Source organism: Cervus canadensis, chromosome 25 (assembly GCF_019320065.1).
Source record: "Cervus canadensis isolate Bull #8, Minnesota chromosome 25, ASM1932006v1, whole genome shotgun sequence".
NCBI classification, from domain to species: Eukaryota; Metazoa; Chordata; class Mammalia; order Artiodactyla; family Cervidae; genus Cervus; species Cervus canadensis.
Genome location: NC_057410.1, coordinates 52,435,367 through 52,462,982, shown reverse-complemented (window position 1 = coordinate 52,462,982; position 27,616 = coordinate 52,435,367). Strand labels below are relative to the sequence as shown.

The following is a 27,616-nucleotide window of genomic DNA, read 5'->3' as shown; positions in this document are numbered from 1 at the left end:
TTCTATTTCAGAAGCAATATTCAGGCCCTCACCCCGCCCCTGCTGGCCAGGAGACCCACCCCGTTGACTCCTGCCCCGCCGGCCCCCCCCTCCCCTCCCCCCGCCGCCCCCCCCTCCCCTCGCCGTCCCCCCCTCCCCTCCCCCCGCCGCCCCCCCTCTCCCCTGCCCCCGCCGCCCCCCGCCCCCTCCTCCCCTCCGCCCCTTTCCGCTGCGCCGCGGAGCTGCACGACGGCTGCGCTACGGCACGGCTGGGCTGCCACAGGACTGTTTGGATGGTGCGCTGCCGGCAGGGTCGGGGCAGAGGCTGAGTCCCTTGACCACTTCCGGTGTCCTGTGTGCCTAGAAGCCAGTTTAGGTGCCGAGTGGCCACGGCCTTTGGTTTGTATGCTGCAGGGATGTCTGAAACCCCGGATGTGTGGGGTGGAGCTCCGGCGGCGGCCGACGACGCCCAGAGACTTCTCTCCATGCTGCGCTAGCAGTTTCTTCCCGCCCGAGATCCAGGCGCATGGGGCCCCTTGTCTGAACGTGGACAGACTTCCTGGTCAGTGGCTGAGGTTACAAACGGCAGGGAGCTTTGGGCCTGTGCGCTGCGGCTGCGGGTCTCTCCCTACCTGCCTCGGAGAGGTGCAGCCGCCCCGGAACCAGCAGACAGGGCCTCTGGGGGCGGAGCAGTTTCCCCCAGGGTACTGTTGCTTGGGCTTCCCAGTGGCTCTGGTGAAGAACTCGCCTGTCGATGCAGGAGACAAGAGGCGTAGGTTTGATCCCTGGGTCCGGAGGACCCCTGTTGAAGGAAACGGCAAGGACACTCCAGTGTTCTTGCCTGGGAAATCCCGTGGACAGAGGAGCCTGGAGGGCTGCAGTCCATAGAGTTGCAAAAGAGTCAAATAGGACTTAGCGGTTAAACAACGGCAACAGTCCTGGCATTCAGATTTACAAACACTCAGTCCTTCATTCTGTTTTTCAAGTTTCATGTTTGTCTTCCCAAAACTTACCTTCTCTTGGCTTTGCTTTTCCTACCTCTCTGAAATTTTTCCTTTCTTATTTTCCTTTTTATGGTTCTGTTTTTTTTGTTGTTGTTGTTTTAAATCATTTCTTAAATTTGATGTTCCCCAGGGTTTTCTGTTCTTGACTGTCTTCTCAAACAACATATACTTTGTGAGTGAAGCTGTATTAAACCAATTCAGTACTTGACAATAGTCAAAGCTCTATATCCAGCTTAGGTCTCATTTCAAGTTTTAAACCCATATATTCAAATGCTTATTGGACAGTTTCACTTGGTCATTCACATGCAATGTATATAAGGTCTAACTTTTAAGAGTTTCTTTTTTTTTTTTCTTAACTTGCAATTATTTATGTGTGGTCTAGTTCAATGAATGAGACTGTAATTTACCCAGTCCACCCAGTCAGAAACTTGAGAGTTATTCTGGGAGCTTTTTATCTGCTCCCACATCCAAGTAGACATGTTATCCTATGGATTTTACTCCTTAACATCTCTTATTCTTTTCATTGCTTACTTCGTCCCCCAGTTGGACTATTTAACGTCCTAAATGGTTTATACCTTTAGTCTTTAGGTCCTCCCCCAAGCTGCTGCTTTTCTGAAATACCAAGATGGTTACACTGTTGCCTTGCCTAATGCCCTTCCAAGTGCTCTCTTTCCCTTACAGGATAAGGTGATAAAGTGAAAAGCCCACTGAACGCCATTCAAGATTTATCAGGATTTGGATCCCGTTTTCCCCTTCGGCCTTATCCTTCAAGGGCACCTTTGCCCTGGCCCACACTCCATTCTTGTTGAGCAACATCATTTGTCGATATATTTCTTATATTGTTCTGTCTACATGGAATCACCTCCTCACTATCTCCTATCCATTCCAATTAATAAACACAAACTCACTTTTAATTATTCAGCTTCTAGAAAGGCCCAATTAACTCCCCTAAGGTAACACTGAGCACTCTGTCCCTTGTGCTTTTACTGTCTTCTGTAGAGAATTCGATGTTTTGTTTCACTTATTTATTTGCATGTATATTCCTTCAGCCAGTCTGTGCTTTGCTTGAGGGTGGCAGTGTACCTCATCTTTGCATCCCCAGGACGTGGTTTCAGTGCCTGACAGAATGAAGTGAACTTGCCCAGTCGTGTCCAACTCTGCGACCCCCTGGACTGTAGCATACCAGGATCCTCCATCTGTGGGATTTTCCAGGCAAGAATACTGGAGTGGGTTGCCATTTCCTTCTCCAGGAGATCTTCCCGACTCAGGGATTGAACCTGGGTCTCCCGCATTGTAGGCAGACGCTTTACCGTCTGAGCCACCAGGGAAGTCCTAACAGAGTGAGTCCTTAACAAATCTTTGTTGAATTATACATCTTCCCAAATCCTCTTCTAGATGAAATAATCTATGTATGTTTTCTTGAGCTTACTTTTATTTCCTTGTTTGGAATACTCAAAGGTTTAATGTAATAGTTGAGACCATGGATTTTGGAGCCAAACTGCCTGAATATAAATCCTGCCTCAGCCACCTTTTAATTTTGTAAACCTTTGGCGTGCGTGTGTGCTAAGTCACTTCAGTCATGTCCGACTCTTTGCGACCCTCTGGACTGCAGCCCGCCAGGTTCCCTTGTCCACTGGACCTCTAGGTTGGTACAGAGCCCCTGTTTGAATTTCCTGAGCGACACAGCAGATTCCTGTTGGCTCTCTATTTTACTCATGGTGATGTAAGTTTCCAAATTACTCTTTCCATACATCTCACCCTCTCCCTCCCTCTCCCCATGTCCATAAGTCTGTTCCCTATATCTGTTTCTCCATAAACATGTCCATTTGATCAAGAGTCTTCAATCCTTCAGGAGGCTATTAATATTTTCCTTGGTAATTTTATGACTTACTAAAGTTTGAATGGTAAGTTATCAGTTGATCTATGCATTTCAAATTGTTGGACTTGTTCTAGTTTGAAGTCATCAAAGGAATGATTATATGGACATTTCATATCCTTTTCCTTCCTACCTAGTGAGGAAGATTCTAGGGTTAGTGTCTCAACTATGCATCAGTTCAGTTCAATCGCTCAGTTGTGTCTGACTCTTTGCGACCCATGAATCCTAGCACGCCAGGCCTCCCTGTCCATCACAAACTCCTGGAGTTTACTCAAACCCATGCCCATCAAGTCGGTGATGCCATCCAGCCATCTCATCCTCTGTCGTCCCCTTCTCCTCCTGCCCCCGATCCCTCCCAGCATCAGGGTCTTTTCAGTGAGTCAGCTCTTCGCATGAGGTGGCCAAGGTATCGGAGTTTCCGCTTCAGCATCAGTCCTACCAATGAGCACCCAGGACTGATCTCCTTCAGGGTGGACTGGTTGGATCTCCTTGCAGTCCAAGGGACTCTCAAGAGTCTTCTCCAACACCACAGTTCAAAAGCATCAATTTTTCGGCACTCAGCTTTCTTCACAGTCCACCTCTCACATCCAAACATGACCACTGGAAAAACCATAGCCTTGACTAGATGGACCTTTTTTGACAAAGTAATGTCTCTGCTTTTTAATATGCTGTCTAGGTTGGTCATAACTTTCCTTCCAAGGAGTAAGTGTCTTTTAATTTCATGGCTGCAATCGCCATGTGCAGTGATTTTGGAGCCCCCCCCCCAAAATAGTCTGACACTGTTTCCACTGTTTCCCCATCTACTTCCCATGAAGTGATGGGACCAGATGCCATGATCTTAGTTTTCTGAATGTTGAGCTTTAAGGCAACTTTTTCACTCTCCTCTTTCACTTTTATCAAGAGGCTTTTTAGTTCCTCTTCACTTTCTGCCATAAGGGTGGTGTCGTCTGCATATCTGAGGTTATTGATATTTCTCCCAGCAATCTTGATTCCAGCTTGTGCTTCTTCCAGCCCAGCGTTTCTCATGATGTACTCTGCATATAAGTTAAATAAGCAGGGTGACAATATACTGTGAGGCTGCCAGGGTTAATACCATGACGGGCGGCCTGGACCTAAGTTTTAGCTTCCCCCGAAATGGTAAGATTCCCTACCCCCATCAGGTAACCTGGAGCCAGCCAATCAATATGCGCCCAGTAAGAACAAAGGGAGAGCTGAAAAGCCCGTGAAAGTCTGTACCGATAGAATTACTTTGCAAACATGTAACCAATCCGCTTAAGCCAGCTACTAACCGCTTTTGCATATCTTATAAATTTGTGTACCAAGCTTGAGCTCGGCGCTTTCTGACCCTGCACCACTGTGATGTTTTGTGGCAGAAAGCCCTGGCTCGAGACAGTAATAAACTTCCCTTTTTGCGAGTTGCATTGTCTTGGAAGCCTTCTCTCTCTCCCCGCTCGGGGATTCGGACATCGGGCATAACATATACAGCCTTGATGTACTCCTTTTCCTGTTTGGAACCAGTCTGTTGTTCCATGTCCAGTTCTAACTGTTGCTTCCTGACCTGCATACAGGTTTCTCAAGAGGCAGATCAGGTGGTGTGGTATTCCCATCTCTTTCAGAATTTTCCACAGTTTACTGTGATCGACATAGTCAAAGGCTTTGGCATAGTCAATAAAGCAGAAATAGATGTTTTTCTGGAAGTCTCTTGCTTTTTCGATGATCCAGCGGATGTTGGCAATTTGATCTCTGGTTCCTCTGTCTTTTCTAAAACCAGCCTGCACATCTGGACCATTCAGGTATGACCTAAATCAAATCCCTTATGATTATACAGTGGAAGTGAGAAATAGATTTAAAGGGCTAGATCTGATAGGCAGAGTGCCTGATGGACTATGGACGGAGGTTCGTGACATTGTACAGGAGACAGGGATCAAGACCACCCCCATGGAAAAGAAATGCAATAAAGCAAAATGGCTGTTTGAAGAGGTCTTACAACTATGCATATATGTGGCTAAATCACAGCCTCACATTTCCTTTACAGTTGCCTAAACATCACTGCATAGTTTTATCACACAACTGGGAAGCTGTGCATTTTATGAACACCATCACACACACAATTCCACTCACACAGTCATAACACATCAGATCAGAAAAAATTTATTAACATAAAGTAAAATGGCTTAGGGACTCTGCAATACTGATCTTTCTCGAATTATTTTCCTTCTTTTGGAAAACATTGAATTCCTCATTACCTTAAGGGTGAGGTTAGCTTGCCAGTAGCAGGTTTGAGAGATGAGAGCTAAGGTCAGGGGACAGATGTTTTCTTTTACAAATAGCACTCCATTATGTATTGTTCCCCACCACCCACGCCCGAGCAGCTACTCGACCTATGAAACAAACAAAGAGCCCGGGGAACACAGATAACCCCAGGCTTCAGGTCTGTAATCTGACTGTGGCCATCGGCAGCCAGAAATGAGTTTCTTTCTAATCAGCCTTCCATCAGTCCCCAGTCACTCATATAAAGGGCCTGGAAGGGGAAGATTCGCATTGCATTTTCTTCAGCACCAGGGTTCTGGTCAGCGCCCCGAGAGGTCCGCCGCCGGCCAGCCCCTCTCACCTCACCGCGGCTGCTGCCCTGCTCGTCCCCCTGCTGCAGAGGAAGCAAATTACACCGGGACCCATGCAGCCAGCAATGATGATGTTTTCCAGTAAATACTGGGCAAGAAGAGGGCTTTCCCTGGACTCAGCAGTGCCCGAAGAGCATCAGCTGCTCGCCAGCTCAACAGTGAGTCTTGAGTAGTGGGCACTCTCTAGAGGAGGGTTTTCCAGGTCGGGGACAGCCTTATCCTTGCCGCTGGGACACCTACTCTAAACACACGCCCTTAATTCCTTCCTCATCTGTCTAACCTGCCTCCCTGCTGCCTCTCTCCACCCTTCTTTCTCTCTCCATAAAGTAAAGCAGGTGTCCTGATCTCTACGGGGCACAACTTTCTTTCCTCAAAGTTTTTGAGTTGAAGTAAAGAAGTTCCCGAATGTTAAGAATGAGAAGTTGTATGAAATAATGTCTTACATCAACAACCAAAATAAGTGTGCAGAATTTTTGAGAGGATCGTTTATTATGAGTTGGAACAGGGAGAAGAAATAAAATGGATTTCTGTGGTTCCTGCAAGATTGTTGTGTCTTCTGTACCCTCTTCCATCTACAAAACCTGGTCTTTAAACACAAAGTAATATTTTCTGTTTTTGTCTATAGATGCTGTTTTTTGGAATAAGAGAAAGATCAGATTCCTTTCAAAAGTTTTCCTGTGTTCCTCATTACTTCATTATTTTTCAGTTTAACTGATGGGGTAATGAAAGCAATACACCACTTGTTTCAATATTAAAGGCAGTTTTATTAAAAAAAAGTAAATAAAAAAGTAACATTTTGCAGGCTTTAGAGCCTGATATGGGGTAATAATCATAGGATTTGATAAAGAAGACAGTGAATGAAAAATGTATTCAGATTTCTAGTTATTAAAAATATTAAATGATATTTCATTACTATACTACCAGAGTTAATCAACCAATTACAATTCAATGTGTATTATAGAAAAATCTGTTTTAGTATCATAGCTCTGACTATGTGCCAGAGGGTTGTATTGTACTGGTATATTATTACTCCTAAAAATGTTGGAAAGTAATCAGGGCAAGTTTTGAAGAACTGTTTAAATCAATTTGCAAAAATGAGTCTAAAACATAAATAAGTTTTCTAACATTTAAATGTTAGAAATGAATATTTGAATGAGATATTACAATGAAGAATTCTGAAGCCACAGTGACCTTCTGGGAGGAAAACAAGGAAAACTCAGAGTTATGGTTAATGCGTAATAACCCTTTCATATAGAAAATACTACTTAAATATATAAGATCTGTGGCAGATGTTGAGAGCACTACAACATTCGAGCTTTTAATGATGGAACATACTGTCAAATGCCAATGCCCGCATAAACTTCTTTTGTCCCTCAAGTCGTAAATTATAAAATGTTTATTTCTGTGATATGTAAATCTAGTGAGTGAGGCAATAGTAATATGTGAAAATAAAGCCAGTAGGGAAGTGAGAGGAAGAAAATAACAAAGAACTGTTCACTGGGTTCCATATCAAATGTGCATGTTTCAGTTTCATGAGCAAGTAATAGATGGGTATGACTGCACTATATCACTGTCTGCCAGGGAGAACGTTCTATTTGCCCAGTTCTTCATCTGCATATAAAGAACATGGAAAGGTACACTCCGGTTTGCATTCTGCTGAGTAAGTTTCCAGCTTTTTAATTGTGTATTTCTGACAATATGATCCAAGTTTCTGGAATCTGTCATTTTTGTCTTTAGCCAATAGGACCAATAGTCATTACTTAGTTATGTATTATTATGGTATCTTGGTTGGCCAATGAAGTGCTAATATTTTTCAATTTCTCAGATTCTACTCTTGGCTCCTAATGATGAGCTAGTCTCTTTGTTTCTTGATTTCTTTTTACCCTCCTCTTTCTTCCTGCCTTCCTTTCTCTCTCCCTCCCTCCCTCCTCTCCTTCATCTTTCTTTCTTTTCTTCAGTTTTTTCATGTAGCTGAATTTTTATGGCCACTTTTCAGATATCTGCTGACACAGGTGGCCTTCATTAAATGCACTCCTATGTGCTAAACTTCTGCAGATAGACTCACATTGACCATGTGGATCTAACTGCAGAAAGTAAGGTGGTCAATTTTAGTGCATGTCCTGACATATTTCAGAACAAAATTAATATTTTGTTTTTAAGATTAATTAAAAAATTATTTTGAAAAATATGTTTAGTAATTAACATAGCTTAATTTTATGTTTACTAATTAATATATCTTCGATATAATTCAACTAGGCTAACAGATCAAACTTCATGCTGTAAAATCTGTTAGAAAGAAGGGAGTTATTCACACAAGAGACTTTATGATGGTCAGGTTTTTGTTGCTATTAAAATGAAACAAATATGATTTCCCTTTAATTTCAACCACTGGATGATATCTTTGAGCATTTCAAAATAGTGTCCATGAGTAAATTAGACCAGTACTTATGATCGATAGTTATAAGTGACTTGGCAACTTCTCCTTGAGTTTGTATGCTTGCTAAGGGTTCCAGCATATGAATGGAATGTCTGAAAAAGAATCTGGTTACAGAGAACTCTGGAATCCTAACTAATACTTTCATGTGTGTTTCTACCTTTTTAAAGCTAAATAAAACTAACTCTGGCAAAAATGATGATAAAAAAGGCAACAAGGGAAGCAGCAAAAATGACACTGTTACTGAGAGTGGCAAGACGGCAGTTGTATTCTCCTTGAAAAATGAAGTTGGTGGATTGGTCAAAGCACTGAAACTCTTCCAGGTGAATGTAAAAATGTCATTATCTAATTTTAAAACTGTCTCTGTGCTGGTCTACAAACCTGTCATCTGTTATGAAATATCACTGAGTCCATTTCTAGATAATGTGTTGAAAGGTTCAAAGAGACCAAACTTCATGACACTCTATAAGAGGGGTTAGTCTGTCAAACAATAAAATAAACATTCGTGGAAATCATGGTTTATTAACTTAGAGTCAGCCGATTCATAATTCTGCATACTGTTGTCAGGTGAGGAAGTAGGTAATTTGAAAGTGTGAGCTTCACACCCGGAAATGTAAACACAAAAGAAGCCAAAGAAGGTATCTTTAAATATCAAGAGCTTGCAGCCTGATTCAGTTTGTTCACGTTTGAATCATGCATATGTCCTAGAGCACATTGATGGCATAAAATGAGATATGTTAGTATAGGCACTCGTTATTCTGTTGTAGGAAGAGGAACCCCCTTCCAGGGCCCGAAGTTGGGCTCTTGCCTAACACTCGGAAAAGAATTGTCCGAGGAGACACGTGCTGACAAAGCAAGAGATTTTATTGGGAAAGGGCACCCGGGTGGAGAGCAGAAGGGTAAGGGAACCCAGGAGAACTGCTCTGCCGCAGTCTTGGGTTTTATGGTGATGGGATTAGTTTCCAGGTGGTCTTTGGCCAATCATTCTAATTCAGAGTCTTTCCTGGTGGTGCACGCATCGCTCAGCCAAGATGGATGCTAGCAAGAGGGATTCTGGGAAGTGGACGGACAGGTAGTGTCTCCTCTCGACCTTTCCCGAACTCTTCCGGCTGGTGGTGGCTTATTAGTTCCGTATTCCTTATCAGGATCTCCTGTCATAAAACAACTCATGCAAATGGTTACTATGGTGCCTGGCCAGGGTGGGCGGTTTCAATCAGTGTGCTTCCCCTAACAACTCGCCCCTGAGAGACTTTATACTCAAGATGCTTTTTGGGAATTGGGGCGGAGGTCTCTTTTTTTTTGTAACTTCTTCTTGCTGTGCCTGGGCGTGGGCCTGCCTAGCAGAGCAGAAGTCTCTCTCTACCTGATCTAAGTTGGGGTGTTCTATATTTGAAATCAGCTCCCACCCTTGTAGTAACATCAATTTGGCCTGGAACTGCTGGAGTCTGCTGGAGATAAACTTTGTAAGGAGTTGGAGTATACAGGGGCCAAATAGGAGGCCTAATAGGATAGTTATCCCTGGACCCATGAATGGTAAGAGCCAAGAAGGGAAAGAAGGAGAACTCCATACACCTGTTGAACTTCAATCTCGGATCTTTGTAGCCTGTTCCAAAAGCCCCTTGATATCTTCTTGGACCTGCCCAGACTGATTATAATAAAAACAGCATTTTTCCTTTAGATATAGACAAGTGCCTCCCTGTCCTGCAGTCAATAAGTCTAGGGCCTGACGATTTTGTAGGACCATTGCGGCTAGGGAGTCTAACTGGGATTGTAGGCGTTGGAGGGTCCTCGCTGTTTTTTCTATGGATACAGCAGTGTCGGTAGAAAGCTGCTGAAATTTATGTAAAGAAGTTCCCCCCATGGCAACTCTTGTTAAACCAGCAGTCAGTCCTAATGCCAGGAAAATAGGGGTAAGTATTACCGCACGACGTATCCTCTGGTTGGTATATACTGGTAAAGGCAAGGAGGTATTACTCCAGGCCAGATCTACGTGGGGCGTGACATACCCTAGGGAGCAAGTTCCTGACCAAAAAGGTGGTAGGGATAAATAAGCTTTATCTCCACATATGAAATAGACACCATGACTAGGTTTAAGTTGGGCAGCAAAATGGGTTTGCCAAAGAGGAACAGGATTTTCATCTGCCTTACAACTGGAACATGGCATAATGGAACAGGGGCAGTCCTTTAGCAGCTGGGAGGAGACTGTCACTCCACTTGCGGCAAAACCGGCAGCAGTGAGGGCATTTAGGAACGGATTTAAGTGTTGTGAGGCATCCTGGGGTTTGTCCTCAAGGTAGAGAGTATTTCGTTTGGGCTCCCACCATAGGGTTAGGTTTTTAGGGGTGGGTACACCTACAAGGGAATAACAGGGGTCAGAGTTGCCCGTCTGGTTTAGAAACCAGGACGAACGAGTGTGGTTCTTTGGTCGTCCAGCACAGAACATGGATTTTCGAGACTGGTTAATGGCATCTGAGGAGAGCCTCATGTTCGGGGATAGGTATAGTGTGTCGGTTCTGCCAGAACCTCTAGTTCCCAAACTTTGGGCTAAATCGTAATACCCTAGTGAAATTTCTAGGTCCCGGTTTTTCCCATCAGTTTCAACAGTGAACATCACCCCACATTGTGAGTCGTCTAGATTTCCCACTGACACCCCTGTTAGGGAGTGGCTTTTTAGACAGATAGGGAAGGTCACTTGGGGGATGTTAGTCAAGAGAGAAAATAAGGGCTCAGGTGGGATTGCAGATGTCATCGAGGGGGTAAATAGAGACCGTTGTTGCTGGTACCAAGGCATGAAGTTTTTTTCCCTTTTCCCAAAAGGCCATATTACGACCAGATGGGGTGTGCTGAGTAACAGCCCGTAGCTCGGCTGGAGGGTGGGCCATTGATACCCTGGGATAGGTTGGACATACCCCCAACTTTTGTCATTAATGCAGATCCAGCACGGGCTGGTTAGGTTGAGTTGAGAAGCAGTGTGGTTTGCAAGTGTATATGCCTCGTTTAGGGAGAGATCAATAGCCATACAGGGAGATATGATTAGAAAGAGGAAGAACATCATATGATGCATTTTACTTATCTGAGGGAGAGTTGATGGGGTTCCGCTTGAACAAGAGCCTGAGATCTTTAACAGGTTCACAGGAATAGCTGTCCTCTGGCTTTGGAGTCTCAGTTTCTGTCTCCCCCTCCTGTAGGCCATAGGGTTCTATTCTAGAATTGTGGGCCCAGGCAGATAGACCCTTCACTTTTACAGCAGTTGAAGTCACTGGAACAACCTGATATGGCCCTGTCCATTTCTCGGACAGCTGGTTTGGACTCCCTTTTTCTTGCTGGGTCTTTACTAATACTTGATCCCCTGGCTCTACCTGGGGATTTTTCAAGTCTCCCTGTGGTTTAGGGAGGATCTGTTCTCCATACCGTTGGAGTTCCTGTTGAAACCTTCCCAGGTCAATTATATGTTTTAAAAGTGTATTGGCATCCTCATCGAAAAACAAATCAGAAGTTAAGAATGGACGTCCATGCATCATTTCATAAGGACTTAACAATCGTGGCCGTTTGGGGGATGTCCGTACCCTCATGAGGGCCATGGGTAGCATATGTGTCCACTTATTATGTGTTTCTTGGCATAGCTGAGCCAGAGCCCTTTTAAGAGTCTGGTTGGCTCTCTCTACCTTTCCTGAAGCTTGAGGCCTCCAGGATGAGCGGAGCCGGTATTTTATGCCTAAGCATGCGGCTAGGTTCTGGGATGTCGTGGCTGTAAATGAGGACCCATTGTCACTCTGAAGTGACCGAGGCAGCCCAAACCTAGCTCTCCTTCAGCAGAGCTTTACAGACATCTGTAGCTCTCTCTGTCTTAGTAGGGAACGCGTTGATCTATCCTGTGAATGTGTCAATAAAGACTAGCAAATAAGAAAACCCTTGGGTCTTTGGCATGGCTGTAAAATCTACTTGCCAGTCCTCTCCTGGGTATGATCCCCGATGTTGGACAGGTTTAATTAGAGGAGGTGGCAAGGGTCTGGTTTTTGGATTATTCCTTAGACAGGTATCACAATTCTGTGTGACCTGTCTAACAACCTTAGCTAACTGGGGATGGTAGAGAATAGACTTAAGCAAGATTTCTAGATCATCTCTTCCAAAATGGGTGCTCTTATGTAATGAGTTAGTAATTTTCCAAACCTGAGAATCAGGGAGTATTATTTGGGCCTGATCAGTCTGAAACCACCCATGTGACCCAATCTCCCAGCCCCGCTCAGCATATCGGGAATGTTCCTCTGGGGTATAATCTGGAGTCAGGGTTTCCTTGGGGAAAAGGGGGCAGATAGCAGTGGCAGAGGTAGCTTCCCTGGCAGCTCGTCTTGCCTCCTGATCAGCTCTCCTATTTCCCTGGGCCTCTTCTTCTTGCCCCTTTTGGTGACTCTTGCAGTGGATGACGGCTAATTTTGCAGGACGTTTGACTGCCTCCAGGAGCCTGAGAATGAGCTCTTTGTGTTTAATAGGAGAGCTTCGGGCACTGAGCATCCCTCTTTCTTTCCAAATTGCTGCATGGGCATGCAGAATGAGGAAAGCATACTTAGAGTCCGTATACACATTAATCCTCTTTCCTTTTCCTAACTCCAAAGCTCTTGTCAGGGCAAAAAGTTCAGCTTTCTGGGCTGAGGTGTCTGGGGGAAGAGACCCACTTTCCTTAGTTTCTTCTAGGCTCACTACAGCATATCCTGCTTTCCTCTCTCCTTTTTCTACAAAACTGCTGCCATCTGTGTACCAATTTTCCTCTGGGTCAGATAAACGTGTCTCTGATAGGTCCGGGCGAGAAGAGTATAACTCGTCTATGATTTGTCTGCACTGGTGATCCAGAGGGGAAGTAGGGGGATCTGGCAGTAAGGTTGCTGGATTTAAAGTCTGGCAGACCCTCAACTTTATTTCTGGAGTGTCGAGGAGGAGGGCTTGGTATTGGGTGATCCTTCCTCCTGTCATCCACCTGTCCCCTTTAGTTTCCAAGACTGCTTGCACCTGGTGAGGCGTATACACTGTGGTGGGCTGACCCAGGGTCAGCTTAGATGCCTCCTTAACCATAAGAGCGGTGGCTGCTACTGCCCGGAGGCAAGTGGGCCACCCTCTGGCCACCTCATCTAGTTATTTTGAGAGATAAGCCACGGGTTGTAATACGGGCCCCATCATCTGCCCTGACATCCCAAGAGCAGTTCCTATCCTTTCAGAAACATAGAGTCTAAAAGGCTTCTCCAGGTTTGGGAGGCCTAAAGCTGGGGCTGTGGTGATGGACTCTTTTAGGGCATTAAAGGCCACCTTGCAGGTCTCATCCCAGTTGAGTGGCTCTTTTTCTTTCCCCCTTAACTTTTCATATAGGGGTCTGGCCAGGTTGCCATAATTAGGAATCCAGACCCTGCAAAACCCGGTCATTCCTAAAAATCCCCTAAGCTGTTTTTTTATTTCTGGGTACGGGGTATTTAAGATGAGGGATTTCCCCTTGGGGTCAAGCATTCTTTTCCTTTCCCTAGTTATAAATCCAAGGTATTTTACTTGGGTTGAGCTAATCTGAGCCTTCTTGGGGGATACTCGATAACCCTTTTCATATAGGAAATTTAGAGTTTTAATAGTGTCCATTTGAGAGCTGGTAAAATCTGGACTAGCTATGAGCAAGTCATCCACATACTGTATTAGACTACTGTTTGTTAAAGTTAATTCCCTTAGTTCTCTCCCCAAGGAAGTCCCAAAGATACGAGAGCTATCCCTAACCCTTGTGGTAGTCGAGTCCAGCAGAGTTGTATGGGCTCTCTTGTTTCCAAGTCCCGCCACTCAAAAGCAAAGAGCTTTTGGGATTCAGGATGGCGAGGAATGCAAAAGAAAGCATCTTTAAGATCCAAGACTGAGAAGTACTTGGCATTTCCTGGGACTTGGGATAGGAGGGTATACGGGTTTGGGACTATGGGGTGGATGGGAACCACAGCTTCATTAACAGCTCTTAGATCCTGGACGAATCGATAAGATCCATCTGGTTTTTTAACGGGCAAGATTGGAGTATTGCAGGGGGACTCACAGCTGATTAGAATTCCAGTATCTTGGTATTTGTTAACTAATGGTCTAAGACCCTCAAGAGCTTCTGGTTTTAAGGGATATTGTCTTTTCCAAGGGTAGGGAGCATTTGGCCTCAGAGAAATCTTTACCGGTGGAACATTTATGGCTAAACCAGGGCTGGAGACATCCCACACCTGGGGATTGACCTCATCTAGGAAAGGGACAGACTCCTCCTTTTTTACCTCTGACTGTAAATATTCAGACACTAGGCAAAGAAAATTATCGACTTCTACCTTTCCCCAAGTCACTCTGGTTTGGAGGCGGCAAAGAAGGTCTCTCCCCAGTAGGGGAGCAGGGCAACCGGGGATGTATAAGAAGGGGTGGGTTCCTTGCCAATTTCCCACCTTATAATGGAGGGGCTTAGTAAAATTCCGGCTTTGGGGTTTTCCATCTACCCCATCACCATTTTAGCCTGGGATTCTAAAGGTCCTAATTGGAAAGGAAGAACGGAGAAGGCAGTCCCCGTGTCTAAAAGAAAGTTCACATCTTTACCTTTTATTTGTAGAGTCACCCAAGGGTCGAGAGGAGTGATCTGGATCTCACCATTTGCGGGGGTTTTTCGAGCCACTGGGCACCCGGTCGCCCAGAACTAACACAGAGGGAGCAGTTGTAGGGGTCGCCATACGCCTTCCCTTAGGGCGATATGGACACTCCCTTTTCCAATGCCCATCCTCTCTGCAGTAGGCACACTGGGTGCGGCTCAGCCGCGGTGGATTGTTAGGATCTTTTTTTATTCCTTGCTCTCTCTGGGACTCTCGCATAGTGGCAGGATGAATCAAGGCCAGAATTTTAGCCTGTTGTTGGTCCAAGGCCTGGGTCTGCCTCTCTATTCTCCTATCTTTTTGGACTTCTTTTTGCTCCCTTCTTGCTTCCTCCTCCCGGTCCCTGTTCAAAAACACCCTATTTGCCTCCTCCACCAAATCGGAAATTGGGGTCTCTGGTCCTTTTCCTAGTTTTTGTAATTTTCTCCTTATGTCTGGGGCTGCCTGGGTTATGAAGGAATGGGCCAACAGGACTCGTCCTTCCATACTTATTAAATCTGTCTTGGTAAAGTTTTTAAAGGCTTCTGTGAGTCTGTCCAAAAAAAAAAGAGCTGGATTTTCATTTTTTTCCTGTGTAACCTCTTTTATCTTATTATAATTAACAACCTTTCGCACACCCTGGGTCATTCCCTGTAGTAGGCAAGTAATGAAGTATCTTAAGGATTCCTTTTTTGCCCTTGTATTAGGATCCCAGTCTGGCTCTGTTGAGGGAATTGTCTCTTCGGCAGGGGCCAGACTGACATCTACCCACTGTCTTTCATCAGCCACTTTTCTAGCCTGATCTAGGATTTGAGCTTTTTCCTCATCATTACAACACCGGGTGAGGATGACCATTATATCCCTCCAGGTGAGGGAGGACTTAAGGCTAAGATGCTCAAATTCATCCTTAAATTTTTTTGGGTTCTCTGAATATGAACCCAATTGTTCCTTGCATTGGGTAATGTCTTGCATAGAGAACGGAACATGAACATGCATAGTTCCCCCCTCCCCATCTGGTACCTCTCTTAGGGGGCAGGTTTTGTCTGAGGATGACCTTTTTTTCTGTAGAGGACAAAGCTTACTTCCTGATCGTAACCCCATGGGGGAGGGGACATATGGAGGAGGAGCCAAGGCGACTGGGAGTGACTCCCCTTCTGATCCCATGACTTTCGGGCCCAGCCTCCTGACTTCCGGGCTTGTCTGACCCTCCCTTCCTCATGGCCTCTGTGCTGAAGCAGGGGAGGTCAAGAGAAGGTCAAGGGGATCTTCTGTTTCAGACCTTGTTAAAAGGATTTTGGAAGAGCATTTATCAAAGTCCTCAAGCTTATATTTTCCCTTTTTTTCAGAATCCTGGTAGAGGGCCATAAAGGCCTGGACATAGGGAACTTCCTTGTATTTACCCTCACGTTTGTAGTATAGACTGAGCTGTAAAATGGTGTTGTGTCTAAGTGATCCTGACTGGGGCCATTTTTCCCCTCCTCCCAGGGAGTAAGTAGGCCAGTACTGAGTACAGTATTTGATAAGTTTTTTCTTTTTTAACCCTCCCAGTTGGTATCCCTCCCAGTTGGCCAAAAGACAACCAAGCGGGGTGTCTAGAGGGAAGCTAGGCTTATTTCTCATTTTAGCGATGGTATAGCTTATATCTCCTTCCCAAGGGACCAGTATTGGGGCGGATGTCTCTATATCTGACTCTAGAGAGATTGTAAGCTCTCTCCTGGTCCCAAAGGGCCTGATTGTATAAGCGCCAAAGGAAATGTTCGGTAGTAAGCACAATCAACGGGGCTGTAGGGCTGGTCCCAAAAGGTAAATTAACCCCTAAGGATGTATCTAGGGTGTTAATTTTCACCCAAGACCGGGTGCGACTATACTGAACCCCGTCAATCACTTCCACGTGGAAGCACTCAGCCAAATGCTCAATTAAATGGCTGAATTTATAGAAACAGGGCACCCGATGGAGGGCTTCTAATGCCCGATCGTCTCCCCAAGAACAGAAAGCACAGTTGATGGGGAGCAGAGGGCATAGCCTCTCTGAAAATCTCTTACAAAGACCCAGAACTTCAGGTCCAAGTATTGACAGACAGAGTAAGCGGAAATAACTTGGGTCTTCAAAGAGAGGGAAAAGGGCCAGGTTGAGAGAAAAGGAGTGGGACGAGACAGAAGGTCTAGGAGTGGGGGAGAGAAAGAGAAAAAAAGGGGTGGCCTTACAGACGTCTCCTGCCACCTGCAGACACCCAGGCATTACAGGACTTTTCCCTGGGCTTCCAGAGAAGGGAGGACTGGAACTCGGCCCTACCAGAACTAGAATTTGAGTTCTTTGCCAAGAGGAGGTGATCAGTCTCCAATCCTCAGCTTAAGCTGAGGCCCTTCGACCAGATTCCTGCGTCCAGACTGGGGGACTAGAAAAATAGGATAGGTTGAAAAGAGGGGTGAGAAAAGAGGGGTCAACAAAATCTCTTGTTCCTTACCCGGTTGGGGCACCCTGGCCAGTTGTCTGCGTCAGGAGGAGACCAGGGACAAACAAGTCCCAGTTGCGGCCCCTGGGTCAGATCCGTCGGCAGGCGAGCTGGTCCTGGGGTACCCCGAGCGGTCTGGATGTCAGCCCCAGTAGAAATGGGGGTGTCCCTTCGTGGTCGCCAGTTGTTGTAGGAAGTGGTACCCCCTTCCAGGGCCCGAAGTTGGGCTCTTGCCTAACACTCGGAAAAGAATTGTCCGAGGAGACACGTGCTGACAAAGCAAGAGATTTTATTGGGAGGGGCACCCAGGTGGAGAGCAGGAGGGTAAGGGAACCCAGGAGAACTGCTCTGCCGCGTGGCTCACAGTCTTGGGTTTTATGGTGACGGGATTAGTTTCCGGGTGGTCTTTGGCCAGTCATTCTAATTCACAGTCTTTCCTGGTGGCGCACGCATCGCTCAGCCAAGATGGATGCTGGCGAGAGGGATTCTGGGAAGTGGACGGACAGGTAGTGTCTCCTCTTGACCTTTCCCGAACTCTCCCGGCTGGTGGTGGCTTATTAGTTCCGTATTCCTTATCAGGATCTCCTGTCATAAAACAACTCATGCAAATGGTTACTATGGTGCCTGGCCAGGGTGGGCGGTTTCAATCAGTGTGCTTCCCCTAACAACTCGCCCCTGAGAGACTTTATACTCAAGATGCTTTTTGGGAATTGGGGCGGAGGTCTCTTTTTTTTTGTAACTTCTTCCCTGCTGTGCCTGGGCGTAGGCCTGCCTAGCAGAGCAGAAGTCTCTCTCTACCTGATCTAAGTTGGGGTGTTCTATATTTGAAATCAGCTCCCACCCTTGTAGTAACATCAATTTGGCCTGGAACTGCTGGAGTCTGCTGGAGATAAACTTTGTAAGGAGTTGGAGTATACAGGGGCCAAATAGGAGGCCTAATAGGATAGTTATCCCTGGACCCATGAATGGTAAGAGCCAAGAAGGGAAAGAAGGAGAACTCCATACACCTGTTGAACTTCAATCTCGGATCTTTGTAGCCTGTTCCAAAAGCCCCTTGATATCTTCTTGGACCTGCCCAGACTGATTATAATAAAAACAGCATTTTTCCTTTAGATATAGACAAGTGCCTCCCTGTCCTGCAGTCAATAAGTCTAGGGCCCGACGATTTTGTAGGACCATTGCGGCTAGGGAGTCTAACTGGGATTGTAGGCGTTGGAGGGTCCTCGCTGTTTTTTCTATGGATACAGCAGTGTCGGTAGAAAGCTGCTGAAATTTATGTAAAGAAGTTCCCCCCATGGCAACTCTTGTTAAACCAGCAGTCAGTCCTAATGCCAGGAAAATAGGGGTAAGTATTACCGCACGACGTATCCTCTGGTTGGTATATACTGGTAAAGGCAAGGAGGTATTACTCCAGGCCAGATCTACGTGGGGCGTGACATACCCTAGGGAGCAAGTTCCTGACCAAAAAGGTGGTAGGGATAAATAAGCTTTATCTCCACATATGAAATAGACACCATGACTAGGTTTAAGTTGGGCAGCAAAATGGGTTTGCCAAAGAGGAACAGGATTTTCATCTGCCTTACAACTGGAACATGGCATAATGGAACAGGGGCAGTCCTTTAGCAGCTGGGAGGAGACTGTCACTCCACTTGCGGCAAAACCGGCAGCAGTGAGGGCATTTAGGAACGGATTTAAGTGTTGTGAGGCATCCTGGGTTTTGTCCTCAAGGTAGAGAGTATTTCGTTTGGGCTCCCACCATAGGGTTAGGTTTTTAGGGGTGGGTACCCCTACAAGGGAATAACAGGGGTCAGAGTTGCCCGTCTGGTTTAGAAACCAGGACGAACGAGTGTGGTTCTTTGGTCGTCCAGCACAGAACATGGATTTTCGAGACTGGTTAATGGCATCTGAGGAGAGCCTCATGTTCGGGGATAGGTATAGTGTGTCGGTTCTGCCAGAACCTCAGTTCCCAAACTTTGGGCTAAATCGTAATACCCTAGTGAAATTTCTAGGTCCCGGTTTTTCCCATCAGTTTCAACAGTGAAGGTCACCCCACATTGTGAGTCGTCTAGATTTCCCACTGACACCCCTGTTAGGGAGTGGCTTCTTAGACAGATAGGGAAGGTCACTTGGGGGATGTTAGTCAAGAGAGAAAATAAGGGCTCAGGTGGGATTGCAGATGTCATCGAGGGGGTAAATAGAGACCGTTGTTGCTGGTACCAAGGCATGAAGTTTTTTTCCCCTTTTTCCCAAAAGGCCATATTACGACCAGATGGGGTGTGCTGCGTAACAGCCCGTAGCTCGGCTGGAAGGGTGGGCCATTGATACCCTGGGATAGGTTGGACATATCCCCAACTTCTGCCATTAATGCAGATCCAGCACGGGCTGGTTAGGTTGAGTTGAGAAGCAGTGTGGTTTGCAAGTGTATATGCCTCGTTTAGGGAGAGATCAATAGCCATACAGGGAGATATGATTAGAAAGAGGAAGAACATCATATGATGCATTTTACTTATCTGAGGGAGAGTTGATGGGGTTCCGCTTGAACAAGAGCCTGAGATCTTTAACAGGTTCACAGGAATAGCTGTCCTCTAGCTTTGGAGTCTCAGTTTCTGTCTCCCCCTCCTGTAGGCCATAGGGTTCTATTCTAGAATTGTGGACCCAGGCAGATAGACCCTTCACTTTTACAGCAGTTGAAGTCACTGGAACAACCTGATATGGCCCTATCCATTTCTCAGACAGCTGGTTTGGACTCCCTTTTTCTTGCCAGGTCTTTACTAATACTTGATCCCCTGGCTCTACCTGGGGATTTTTCAAGTCTCCCTGTGGTTTAGGGAGGATCTGTTCTCCATACCGTTGGAGTTCCTGTTGAAACCTTCCCAGGTCAATTATGTGTTTTAAAAGTGTATTGGCATCCTCATCAAAAAACAAATGAGAGGTTAAGAATGGACGTCCATACATCATTTCATAAGGACTTAACAATCGTGGCCGTTTGGGGGATGTCCGTACCCTCATGAGGGCCATGGGTAGCATATGTGTCCACTTATTATGTGTTTCTTGGCATAGCTGAGCCAGAGCCCTTTTAAGAGTCTGGTTGGCTCTCTCTACCTTTCCTGAAGCTTGAGGCCTCCAGGATGAGTGGAGCCGGTATTTTATGCCTAAGCATGCGGCTAGGTTCTGGGATATCGTGGCTGTAAATGAGGGCCCATTGTCACTCTGAAGTGACTGAGGCAGCCCAAACCTAGGCACTATCTCCTTCAGCAGAGCTTTACAGACATCTGTAGCTCTCTCTGTCTTAGTAGGGAACGCGTTGATCCATCCTGTGAATGTGTCAATAAAGACTAGCAAATAAGAAAACCCTTGGGTCTTTGGCATGGCTGTAAAATCTACTTGCCAGTCCTCTCCTGGGTATGATCCCCGATGTTGGACAGGTTTAATTAGAGGAGGTGGCAAGGGTCTGGTTTTTGGATTATTTCTTAGACAGGTATCACAATTCTGTGTGACCTGTCTAACAACCTTAGCTAACTGGGGATGGTAGAGAATAGACTTAAGCAAGATTTCTAGATCATCTCTTCCAAAATGGGTGCTCTTATGTAACGAGTTAGTAATTTTCCAAACCTGAGAATCAGGGAGTATTATTTGGGCCTGATCAGTCTGAAACCACCCATGTGACCCAATCTCCCAGCCCCGCTCAGCATATCAGGAATGTTCCTCTGGGGTATAATCTGGAGTCAGGGTTTCCTTGGGGAAAAGGGGGCAGAGAGCAGTGGCAGAGGTAGCTTCCCTGGCAGCTCGTCTTGCCTCCTGATCAGCTCTCCTATTTCCCTGGGCCTCTTCTTCTTGCCCCTTTTGGTGACTCTTGCAGTGGATGACGGCTAATTTTGCAGGACGTTTGACTGCCTCCAGGAGCCTGAGAATGAGCTCTTTGTGTTTAATAGGAGAGCTTCGGGCACTGAGCATCCCTCTTTCTTTCCAAATTGCTGCATGGGCATGCAGAATGAGGAAAGCATACTTAGAGTCCGTATACACATTAATCCTCTTTCCTTTTCCTAACTCCAAAGCTCTTGTCAGGGCAAAAAGTTCAGCTTTCTGGGCTGAGGTGTCTGGGGGAAGAGACCCACTTTCCTTAGTTTCTTCTAGGCTCACTACAGCATATCCTGCTTTCCTCTCTCCTTTTTCTACAAAACTGCTGCCATCTGTGTACCAATTTTCCTCTGGGTCAGATAAACGTGTCTCTGATAGGTCCGGGCGAGAAGAGTATAACTCGTCTATGATTTGTCTGCACTGGTGATCCAGAGGGGAAGTAGGGGGATCTGGCAGTAAGGTTGCTGGATTTAAAGTCTGGCAGACCCTCAACTTTATTTCTGGAGTGTCGAGGAGGAGGGCTTGGTATTGGGTGATCCTTCCCCCTGTCATCCACCTGTCCCCTTTAGTTTCCAAGACTGCTTGCACCTGGTGAGGCGTATACACTGTGGTGGGCTGACCCAGGGTCAGCTTAGATGCCTCCTTAACCATAAGAGCGGTGGCTGCTACTGCCCGGAGGCAAGTGGGCCACCCTCTGGCCACCTCATCTAGTTATTTTGAGAGATAAGCCACGGGTTGTAATACGGGCCCCATCATCTGCCCTGACATCCCAAGAGCAGTTCCTATCCTTTCAGAAACATAGAGTCTAAAAGGCTTCTCCAGGTTTGGGAGGCCTAAAGCTGGGGCTGTGGTGATGGACTCTTTTAGGGCATTAAAGGCCACCTTGCAGGTCTCATCCCAGTTGAGTGGCTCTTTTTCTTTCCCCCTTAACTTTTCATATAGGGGTCTGGCCAGGTTGCCATAATTAGGAATCCAGACCCTGCAAAACCCGGTCATTCCTAAAAATCCCCTAAGCTGTTTTTTTGTTTCGGGGTAGGGGTATTTAAGACGAGGGATTTCCCCTCGGGGTCAAGAATTCTTTTCCTTTCCCTAGTTATAAATCCAAGGTATTTTACTTGGGTTGAGCTAATCTGAGCCTTCTTGGGGGATACTCGATAACCCTTTTCATATAGGAAATTTAGAGTTTTAATAGTGTCCATTTGAGAGCTGGTAGAATCTGGACTAGCTATGAGCAAGCCTTCCACATACTGTATTAGACTACTGTTCGTTAAAGTTAATTCCCTTAGTTTTGTTTGGGGGCAGTGGCCATGATTAGAGCTGTCACAGGGGCCTAGCGCTGTATGGTGCCTTGGGCTCCTGGTGCCATGGAAAGACTGAATTGCAGTCAGAGGTTTCAGACCCGTGTTCTCTTGGCTCGGCTAATCACTAGCTGCTTCCTAGATTCAATAGCTTCATTTGTAAAATAGCAGTAATAATTCCTACCTAACAAGGTTGTTGTGCTGAAATAACAGGAGTGTAAGTGCTTTGTGAAGTGTGCAGACGTGAGGCATTACTGTGATGCCTCTTTGATGACCATAGAGGGGGAATTAGCAGCCTGATTTGGCAAATATTTCCTTGTTCTCTTCTGACCTTGAAGAAAGGATCAGGTACCATAAACAGTGGTAATGGAAGTTTGGGGAACTATTTTACACATAATGATATCATCCACTGCTGTCTCCATACAGTGCCCAAAGGCAGGCCAATTCAACTAGACCGCTGGGTGCAGCGCAAAAACCCCTGGAGACAGACTCATCAGCTCTGAGTTTTCACTTGGCCATCAGCTGGTGATGGGGTCTTAGTTATATCACTTAACCCATCTGAACCCCAGTTTTCTTGTCTAAAAATATCCACTCTGCTTCAACCAAAGTCCACACACACAGTGACCCAGTTGTGTGAAGACGCTTGAACTTTGAACCTAATGTCAATCTTACCTTTATTACCTCCCAATTTAGAAAATATGGCATTATTGCAGAACTTATTAAAAACATAAATAGAACAATTAGCAGCCTGGTCACAGGATGAGTTTCTTTATACAGAGAAGGATGCTGTGCTTTCATCCTGGTCTGGTACTGGAAATTGCCTCTCCTGCTGCTGTGCTGAAAGGTCTGAGGCCTCCCAGATTCTACTAGGAGTTATGCTGATAATCAGAGGATACCGTGGACTGATGGGGAGGGATCTGCTTGTCTGGGGGTGGTCAGGATGGAGAGGAGAACTTAGTCTTCAGTTACCTGAGGACAAAGAAAGACTACGTCCCTGGGGGGAATTTAAACCTGAGACTTGAGTATGAAATTGCTACCCTGCTTTGAACATCTTATTGTAAGGAGATTTTACTCATGAAATCCATCGTGATAGTTGTGTTATAGCCACGCATTCCGGGAAGCAAACTCACTCAGAAGGACAATGCAGATAGTGGAGTGCAGTTTATTACACTGGCGGGCCCAAGGCAGAGTCTCCTCTTAGCCAAGGACCCCGACCAGCATTTGTGAAAATCTTTTATACCCCATGTGTACGTGTCCAAACCCACCACCCAAATTCCCTTGAGACTTACATAAACAAAGGTAAGGTAAATATAACTACAATAACCCCATCATTCACGTGTTATGTGTTCAAACAGTCAATAATCAATAAGCCTGCAGTTACATTCCAAACAGTTAATAATCAATAAGCTTGTGGTCACGTTCCAACCAGTTAATAATTGATAAGCCTGTGATTACATCCTGATAGATACGGAAAAAGTTTATGACCTGTCCGGAGTCAGGGGTGATTACGGTATGTTTCCTCTTAGGCAATGAGTAACCTGGATGTGATCTTCAAGATTCCCCTGTCTGGAGGGGGTCTTATCCTTCCATTGTCGTTCCCACAGGCACTAAGCAGAGAGTTCAGAGTCCACTGGAGAGGCAGCCGAGCACGATCAGCACAGATAGGCCTGAGATTGAGTCCTGGCCCTATGAATTCCTTCTTCAGTTGCAGCAACACATTCTTGGGTGAAGTTAGTTAGCCTGGAGGTTGCTGAAAGAGAATAGTTCCTAAGTGGTTCCATTAGGGAGTCTTCTTTTATTTCCTTGCCTATAGAGACCCTTCTTTGGCTACTTTTCTTGCTTCCTTCCGCCACCCCACCCCCTAAAATGTGGGCCGCTCTTTGGTTAGTGTGTCCCAAATTTCGGTCATTTTCATATCACCTTCCCCGTTTCTGCCTTATTTGCCTGCTGTTCATACTATTAATTATTTCTTCTACAATTAGCTTAAGTTTTATTTCAAAAAGAAATGTTTTATTACTATAAAATCAAGAGTTTGAGTTATAAGATTTTTGGGAAAATATATTTAAAAAAATCAACCTGACAGTATGATAAACTAAATTCCCCCCCAAATAATCATGCATACCATCAGTGGGATGTGGAGTCCTCTAGGAAATGATAATCTTCATAATTATTATACATTTTGTGGGGCTTTTATATACCGTAATGTCCCTCCTTGTTGAAAAAGAGACAGGAAAACCTACACACAGTTACTATTCTTATTAATAGAGACAATGGTTGGAAAACATTTCCGTGTTTTAGTCAAGCAAACAGTGAGATAATTGTCTTTTCCTCTTTCGTGGGCACTTGGCACCTTTTTGCTTACATGTTAAACAAGGCCAGTCCATGGCATCTCTTTTATTGTTCCCTGGAGCTGATTTAGATATGTTGTTTATACTTTCACAGGAAAAACATGTCAACATGATTCACATTGAGTCCCGGAAATCCCGGCGGCGAAGTTCGGAAGTTGAAATCTTTGTGGACTGTGAGTGTGGCAAAACGGAATTCAATGAGCTCATTCAGTCGCTGAAATTTCAAACCACGATTGTGACGCTGAATCCGCCAGAGAACATTTGGACGGAGGAAGAAGGCAAGGCCAGTTTTTGTTTGTTGGGTGATTTTGCAAGCTGACGCGTGTTGCAAAGGGGAAAGCTAATATTTTTGAACCTGCCCTGTTTCCAGCAGAGTTGGAGGATGTGCCCTGGTTTCCCCGGAAGATCTCGGAGTTAGATAGGTGCTCTCACCGAGTCCTCATGTATGGTTCAGAGCTGGATGCCGACCACCCAGTAAGTGCCCGGTCAAATCCATCCCACGTGCGCTCTTCAAGCATATGGCAGAGTGCCATATTCTGTGCCAGGATGCTTTATCATAGAGCAATTTATTATTTATTCCCTGTAACTGAGAGCAGACTCTTAAATGATAAGGCTTCTCTGTACGTATGCGTTGGCTGGAAGCAGGTTAGAGGGATGGTAGTTCCACCTTGCTTTTATTTTTAAAAGGGTTGGATAAAAGAGGAGGAGAGTATAAACCTTGGAGAACCTTTCTATAGAATTAGACAACCTGAAATATACTTACAGATGGTGGCCCTTGGAAGAAAGGAGGAGCTGAAATTGATCACCTCTTTGGGAAATGAGGGAGGACTGGGTGTTGTGCGACTCAGTGAGAGAGTAGAACTCCCCTTGTTATTTTCCTGGACTGGAAGTAGTCAGGAGCAGAGCAATGTGGTGGACTTCAGTCTCAATGGAAAGGCAGAGGGTGATAGAATCAGACCATGATGGAAGACTCATCTCGCCTTCCTGAATCTATTTACCGCCATCTCAGCTCTACAGCTGTAAAAATGACCACCTTTAAAGAAATATGATATGTAGTAAGCATTTCCATTATTTCCTCTCTTCCCCTTTACATCAGTTTTTATTTAACACAGGAGACCTGAAACTTCTTTATGGTCAGAATGAAGTACAGTTAGTAGTCTGGGAGAAGCAAGCAATGTACTCCTTTGTTACAAAAGATTTTCCCCCAGTGCCCTGTGCCTAAAAGTGGTGGATTAAAGGGTGAAACCCGAGCAGATTGGTCATGCTTATAGAGCCTTTTGTCGACTGGGGGTAATGGTTTTCAGATATCCATCTTATTTAAATGGAGGAAGTCTGGAAATCTTACAGACTGTGCAGAGGCGCTCTCAGTGTGGTCCTGGGCCAGCTGCCTTGGTATCACCCAGGGGCTCGTCTCACTAAGCCCACACTCGAGCGTGAGAACCACTGCTTTAAAGGAGACCAGGACACCTTCAGCAAGAGCGAGCTATTCAGTCAAACCAGTCTTTTGGCATAAAACACAAATTCAGACCAATTCATAGCATACCATTTAGTGGTCAGACAAACCTAATTCAATTCCATGATTCAAAAAACTGAGTTCGCTCAAAGACACATTCTGTTACGTTTGCCAGTATAGCTTAAAAATTCAGAGTAATTCACAGTAGTTCACATGAAAGGTTCCTGAACTTTACAGAAATACTCAAAAGTGTCTTTAAGAATCATCCATTTGTTTATCTTCCCCTTCTCACCTCAGAGGAGTCAGGATTAGTACAGAAGCTGATCTAAGATCTTAGCAGGAGCAGGATGGCTCAGACACCAGCTGTTAATTTCAGGATGACCTTGGGCAAGTCCCCCTACTTCTGCAGCTCAGATTCTTTACATCAAATGTGGGCATAAAATGCTTATTGAGCTCAAAGGGGCGTTTGAAAGGCCTAGTTAATAAAACAACTGGAAAGCATTTTGGCAAGAGTAAATGCTTAATTCTGGGAAAGGAAATGCTGTATTAAATCATGCAGATCAATGCCTGGACAGTAAAGGAGTTTTTTGCTAACCTCTTATTTCCAAATGCTCCCCTTAGTCTAGTCTGGAAATCACTCGAATTGGAGAAAGGGGGTCAGAACAACCACAGGAACCGCTGACCTTGCTGTGAAAAAATTTATTCTAATATCCAGCATAAATTTTTCTATGCTTAATTTCGTTCCATCATTCCTAATTGTACCCGTCTTATGATACCTTCTCTTATTTTCTATGCAGCCACTTGAAATAATTGCAAGTACTTAGCAATCTCCTACCTGACTCATCATTTTTTACCACATATATTTTTTTTATATAAGCACACCAAATATTTATTATGCAAAATTTAATATTGGTAAGTTGGTGTTTTTAAAATTATTATTTGATGAAGATAGATAAAAGTTTCTAAGGAATTTTTGTGCCTGGGAATAATTTCAGTCCCAAGGCAGGGATTATTATGCTAGGATCACGTTCTTGTGCTGAGATAGCTCACAGGGGGCTTGGAATATGAGTCATGCTGCTGAGGTTCTCAAGAAAGGGTTAAATATGTAGGTGAGTCCATCTCAAACATTAAAGGACATACAAATCATGTAGATCTTTTCAAAATGCAGGTGGAGGTCCTGAGATGCTGCCTTTCTAGGGAGCTCCCGGGTGAGGCATACACTGGTGGTCCAGGGACCACACTTTGAATAGCCAGGATCTAGACTGCGAGGGTCTTTCAAAGTGGGATTCAAGGTCCCCTGCATAAGGCTCTCATTAAAACTGCAGTACCTTGGGGCTCATCTGAAGCCTACTGAATCAGAACTTCCAGGGATGGAGCCTGGAATCTGCCTTTAAATGGATTTACCGGAGAGTCCAGTGAGCGCTCAAGTTTGAGAGCTTGTGAGGCTAACTCGGTGATTCTCGGCCCTCACTTTCCATTTAGATAATCTCTGGGAAATTAGAAAAATATACTAATGCCAGCATCTCCTCTCAGTGTGCTTGCATCAAAACCTCTGGGAATGCGTCCAGGTTTGGAGTATTATTTAAAAGCTTGGCGGATGATACTGGTGTTCTGCCAGGGTTGACCGATTTGGGATAGCCGTGCTCGCCAAAGTACATTCAGCTGAGCACTTTTGGGTGCTGGT

At 45.3% G+C, this 27,616-nt stretch overlaps 1 protein-coding gene across 3 annotated transcripts in view; it reads left to right on the top strand.

The window, feature by feature from the left end:
- The first annotated feature begins 238 nt into the window (after window positions 1–238).
- The window catches only part of TPH2 (tryptophan hydroxylase 2), a 116,781-nt gene continuing 89,403 nt past the window's right edge, over window positions 239–27,616 (top strand). The window contains exons 1-6 of one of the 3 annotated variants that reach the window (XM_043447290.1): window positions 239–541; window positions 4,631–4,652; window positions 5,416–5,638; window positions 8,085–8,237; window positions 24,574–24,757; window positions 24,853–24,953. In XM_043447290.1, coding sequence (XP_043303225.1) covers window positions 385–541; window positions 4,631–4,652; window positions 5,416–5,638; window positions 8,085–8,237; window positions 24,574–24,757; window positions 24,853–24,953 — 840 coding nt within the window. In that variant the 5' untranslated portion in view covers window positions 239–384. Of the gene's footprint in view, window positions 542–4,630; window positions 4,653–5,415; window positions 5,639–8,084; window positions 8,238–24,573; window positions 24,758–24,849; window positions 24,954–27,616 lie in introns of all 3 variants that reach the window. The other 2 variants (XM_043447289.1, XM_043447291.1) reach the window with 2 other exon arrangements.